Source organism: Acanthisitta chloris, unplaced genomic scaffold (assembly GCF_000695815.1).
Source record: "Acanthisitta chloris isolate BGI_N310 unplaced genomic scaffold, ASM69581v1 scaffold40034, whole genome shotgun sequence".
NCBI lineage: Eukaryota > Metazoa > Chordata > Aves > Passeriformes > Acanthisittidae > Acanthisitta > Acanthisitta chloris.
The window spans coordinates 13,348-18,285 of NW_008669428.1; the positions used below are offsets into that span (position 1 = coordinate 13,348).

The window sequence follows — 4,938 nt, forward strand, 5'->3', positions numbered from 1 at the left end:
GTGATCAAAAACTTTCTATCTCATGTGCAGCCAGACAGATTCCCTGCCCTCTGACCGCAGGCTCTGGGGAAGGTGAGGATTAAGCCTCAGTGCACATTTCTCCAGGCAGAATGTTTGCTCAGCTGCCAGCATGCAGAATTAGGTGTGTGTTCTGCTCACAGCACTAAGCCTTCTGTGGTCTGAGGCATTTACTTTCTCCATCATGCATTTGAGCACTATGGAAGTGGCAAAAGGTACCTGTTCCAAGCGTTTTTGTGATGTTGACCAGCTCCTGAGTGCACTAGTCAGGGCTGATGATGGCACCTGGCATCAGCCACCACCTACATCATGCTGAAGTACTTAGAAGAAGGCAAAATATCTCTGGAAGGAGTATCCTATTCATCGTCAGCCCATCTGACAAGAAGTAGAGCAGCTCTATTTCCCTAAAAATCACAGCTGCAGCACTCTGTTGCCTCTGTTGTCCAAAGCCTGCTGCCTCCCCATGAGGCAGCTGTGGCAGCACCAACAGCAACGGTCTGAGCACCACTCGAGAGTCCATCTGGCAGGAATGGCCGCTGGCAGCAATGTTTTTTCAGCATTCTGGGAAGCAAGTTTCAGCTTCCTTTGTTTCTCTCTAAGGCTTCTTCTGCTGCATCAGGAAGACGGTGTGGAAGCCCATTACCTGTTCTCCATCTTCTGCATCTGCAGGCTGAGTGACGTGAAGCTGGCCAGGAGGTCTGTAACCTCATCCACCTGACAGAAGAACACAGCTGGGCATTAGGCAGAGGAAAGCAGCTGTGCAGCCACTCACCACCATGGAACACAACCCCCATGCAGCAGGGACCCTTGCACCAGGATTGCAAATAATGCCCACGCTGAGCTTATACTAGGACAGAATCCCTTTCGCCCCAACGATCATGTAGAAAGGCTCCTGTCTCCATGATAAAACAAGTCACAACCTAAGGCAATGGGAACTTCTCCCCATTCTTCCAGAGGTCAATGCTTGACCTCAACCCTGTGTGATTTAGCCAGTCCTTAAAATAAAAGCATGCTGCTGTATTATGCAAAACTCAACAGTGGTATCAACACTATTTCCTCTAAGCCTGTTTCTTTTGTAGGAAAAGACCCAACCAAACAGGCCCTGAAACCCTGTGTGGTTGTGCTGCTCCTGGCCTTAAAATGCCTGTGCCCTGAACCCATCTGGTCTTCAGCTTCTCTGCTGAGCTGCTGGGCACAGCAATGCTTTCCACAGTTTGAATTCCAACCTAAAGGAGTACCACAAATCACCATGTAACTTGCCCACTTGAGCCAATGTGAGCAAAAACACTTCCATAACTGCATCTTCAGTGTCCCACTGCTCAGGCAGTTGCATTCTCCTAAACACAGGGGTCACAGCACAAGGAGATGAGTCAGGGCAGCTCAACACTGCCTACCTGCTCCTTGGTGCTAGTCATCTGTAACCTGGAGCAGAGGTCATCCAGCTGTTCCTTTTGCTCATGCCTCCCCAGACGGTCCAGGTATTCCCGCAACATCTGAATAATCTGAAACCAACAGGCATAAGAGGCAAATATCAGAGATCTGCACCAGGTTGGGCTGTTTCTACTGGAAAAATGAAATTGCCGTTAAATTGCCAAACACACAGCCTTGATGCTGCAGCACGTGGCAGGCTACATGGCCCTCACAGAAGAACATATGCAAAGCAACTGCACAGAACTAATGGTAACCTCAGAACTCAGTGGGTCACCAGAGGTGTTTATCAGTCACAGGTGGACTAGTTGTGATCCTTGTGTCTGGTTTAAGAACAGGGAAGAGATATAGGCCCAGATGAAGTAGCGTAAGGTTTAGCCCTGAAAGCACCAAGCTTTGGTTTATGACTAGCTAGCTTCCCTCACTGTGAGGAGCAAGGACTTCCCACTCCAGCAGGATCTGCTTGTGCACAGAGGATGAAAATCTTTGTGGCTCCTATATGGCTCCTTAAGTGAAGTCCATGCCTTGTGCATTTGTAGTCCCCGTGACTGCTTTCCTATACCATGCCTCCACATATTGAAGCAGGGCAGACTGTGCTACAAATGCAGAGTCCTTGCATGTGTACACCATAGCTGTGGTTTCCCCTCCTGCCACAATGCATCTGTCTTACACGGTGGTTGAAGAAAAGAGAGTGCTCCATACACCCCGAGAATTAAGATGCACCTTTGCCCTACCAGAGTCAAGGGAAGTCCTACAAAAATTTAGAGTAGTTTTGGAAAAAAGGAAGGTCTCTGAAAACAGAAGGAAAAGTCACTCTCCCCACAGCAGTTAAGAGCCTACAGACAGGTACTTAAATAATGACTGCAGGAAGCTGCCAGGGGCTGCACCACTTTACCAGAATGTGGGATTGTTTCTTGTACCTGTTTCACTTCCAGGCGTACAGCCTCCAGGTTGTGGGAGAGTCCTTCCTGCAGGATGTTCAGCTTTGACTTGGCGAGGTGCAGTGGGGTTCTGCCAGCTCGATCTAAGGCATCCACTCTGGCCCCTGCAAGGTGCATGGGCAAGGACAGAAAGTTGAAGTCTGTCGTCAAGACTTAGTGTCCTTGGGGAGTATGAAGAGGACAGGGCAGGAAAGGACCAGGCTGTAATAGTAATAGAGGAACTGTTACCTCCGCGCAGCAGCGTGGTGATGACAGGAACGTGGTTCGTGCAGGCAGCTGGGGAGGGAAAACACAGGACACACAACTCAGAGGTACTGGCGTCAACAAAGGAGTTTCTGCTCAAGTGTGGAGTTTGCTGCTTCTCAAAGGGCTTTTTGCCATGAGAAAGAGGAACAGCCCAAATGCGATCGTAACCTCCCACTCAAGCCTGAGCACTCTCTCTGGAACACTCACACTCTTTGGGGCTGGCAGAGGGAGGGAAATAGATTTTCTCACACCTTTTCTCCAAACCTTTTGTGAGGAGTGAAGCTAATGAAATGCAGAGTCCCTCCTAGATCCTTAAATCTAGGGATGCATACTATGAGGCACAGGGAAGAGGAAGGTGGAGAGATAAGAAACAGTAAGGTGGAGTTCACCTCACCTCTCTACATGCAAAGCTCATTTGTGTGGCACTTACCCAAGTGTAAGGGGGCATTGCCCAGCCCGTCTCTCTGGTTTGGGTCAGCCCCATGGTCCAAAAGCAGTTGCACTGGAAAACAAGGAAACAGAGACACATCAGTCCCTTCCCTTTGCCCAATCTGTCAGGCCCACACAGGCCACAGGTCCACGTGGCAGCCACCAGGCTGCCTTTTGGATGCTCCTGTTCAGCTCATCAGCTTTCTTACTGAGACAGGGAACAGGGGGCTGTGCAGCAATGCAGCAGGACACAGCACAAAGCCAGGCAGTGCCACTGCCCCCGGGCTTCCTGAGGAGAAGAACTAGGAGGAAGGACATCCTTCTCTCTGCACCAGTACAGCCCTAGAACTGGGAGGTCCTGCTCCCCCTCCAGCAGAGGGACAAGGCAAGCCCTGGGGCCAGAGCTCAGCTGGTAACTCTGACACAAAGCACACAGAAAAGAACAATCTCTGTCATGTGATGGACCAAAACAAAGAGCATCCTCTGAAATTTCTGCCACAGAGAGGCTGGCAGACAGAACTGCCCGTCCCCACTCACCGATGTGATCGTTGCCATTGCAGGAGGCAAAGTGCAGGGCTGTCCGGCCTTTGTCGTCTGCAGCACAGGGGTCAGCACCGTCCTCCAACAGTTGCTGCACTGACAGCACCAAGGAGAAGAAGAAAGCAGGTAAGCTGAAGGGGCACCTGATCAGAGGGGGGTAATGCTATCCCGTCTTTCAGCAGCAGTGCACATACACCCTTAGGAGACGATGTGTTGAAGTGAGGTAGTGAGCAGCCCGAGGAGCCACAGCACCATCCACTCACACTTGTTCCCTTGCTTTTCCACCAAGCTACTTCCCCAATACCACCACTGGAACTTTTTGTAAGCTGAACTACTTCCTTTTCTTAGATAAGAAGGAAAAAGTTGCTCATACGGAAAGACGGAGAAACTAGTATGTACCTCCAGTACTGGGTATAACAAAAGCAAAGAGACCAGAGAAGGCTAAGAGATTAGGGGCATGAGTAAGGGCAACGGTAAGGGATATTACTCCTGCTGTTCTGAGATCATCCTGATATAGCACTTGGTGGGTGAAATCCTTAGCTGTTAAAATGCTGACAGATTCACCATGTTTTGAGATCTTGACCAGCATCTCCTACGACAGCCAAGACTGTCACACACCAGAGACAGAAACTGGATAGCTCAGGCCACTGAAAGTCACTCATTTCAGGTTCCAGATGTCAAATTATTGCCACGTTTGAATTTATTTCTGTATACTAAATTTCTTTCTGTAGGTTTACTGCATTAAGTGTGATACAAAAGTGAAAGGAACACCTGAAAAGATGGAAATAGCATTAACAGGGGATGTTTTATACTCTTCAAACAGAAGGATACAGCTTAGATAATCATAACTTTTCCACCTAAACACAAACACCACTCTCTTGCTGCTTACAACTGGGCAAAAGATACATACTAAAGCAGCTGGAGCAATGCAGTGCTGATTTAGCTCAAGGCAGATGGAAGACTAACACTATGCACCAGAAGCAGAGAAAGTGAACACTATAACCAGCCTCAATTTTCTAGATCTGTGGCACCTAAAGCATCAAGTCAACAACTATCTGCACCTGCTTCCTCCTCTCCTAAAATAAAGGTCCTTGACATACCGCCCTGCCAGGACAAAGGTCTCAGGTGGGACTGACGCTTCTTACCTGTGTCTAGGTCATTACTGTTGGCGGCTTCACGCAGCCTTTTCAGAGCTACAGAGAAAAGAAAACAATTACTAGAGAGCACTGAGGAAAAAGGCACCGAAACATCCCAGCCCGAGTGCAGCGCCAAACTCAGCCCAGAGGAGGGGAGGACGAGACCGCAGGTAGGAACCGCTCACCGTGGGTCTCCTTGC

At 49.3% G+C, this 4,938-nt stretch overlaps 1 protein-coding gene across 1 annotated transcript; it reads right to left on the reverse strand.

The window, feature by feature from the left end:
• Positions 1 to 560: 560 nt before the first annotated feature.
• Positions 561 to 4,933, reverse strand: ANKRD54 (ankyrin repeat domain 54; the record flags this gene model as incomplete). Its single annotated transcript, XM_009073305.1, has 8 exons — positions 561 to 732; positions 1,413 to 1,520; positions 2,367 to 2,491; positions 2,616 to 2,663; positions 3,064 to 3,135; positions 3,600 to 3,698; positions 4,748 to 4,795; positions 4,924 to 4,933. Coding segments are annotated over 8 exons (585 nt in total), but the record flags the coding sequence as incomplete, so codon positions are not given.
• Between the last annotated feature and the right edge of the window lie 5 nt (positions 4,934 to 4,938).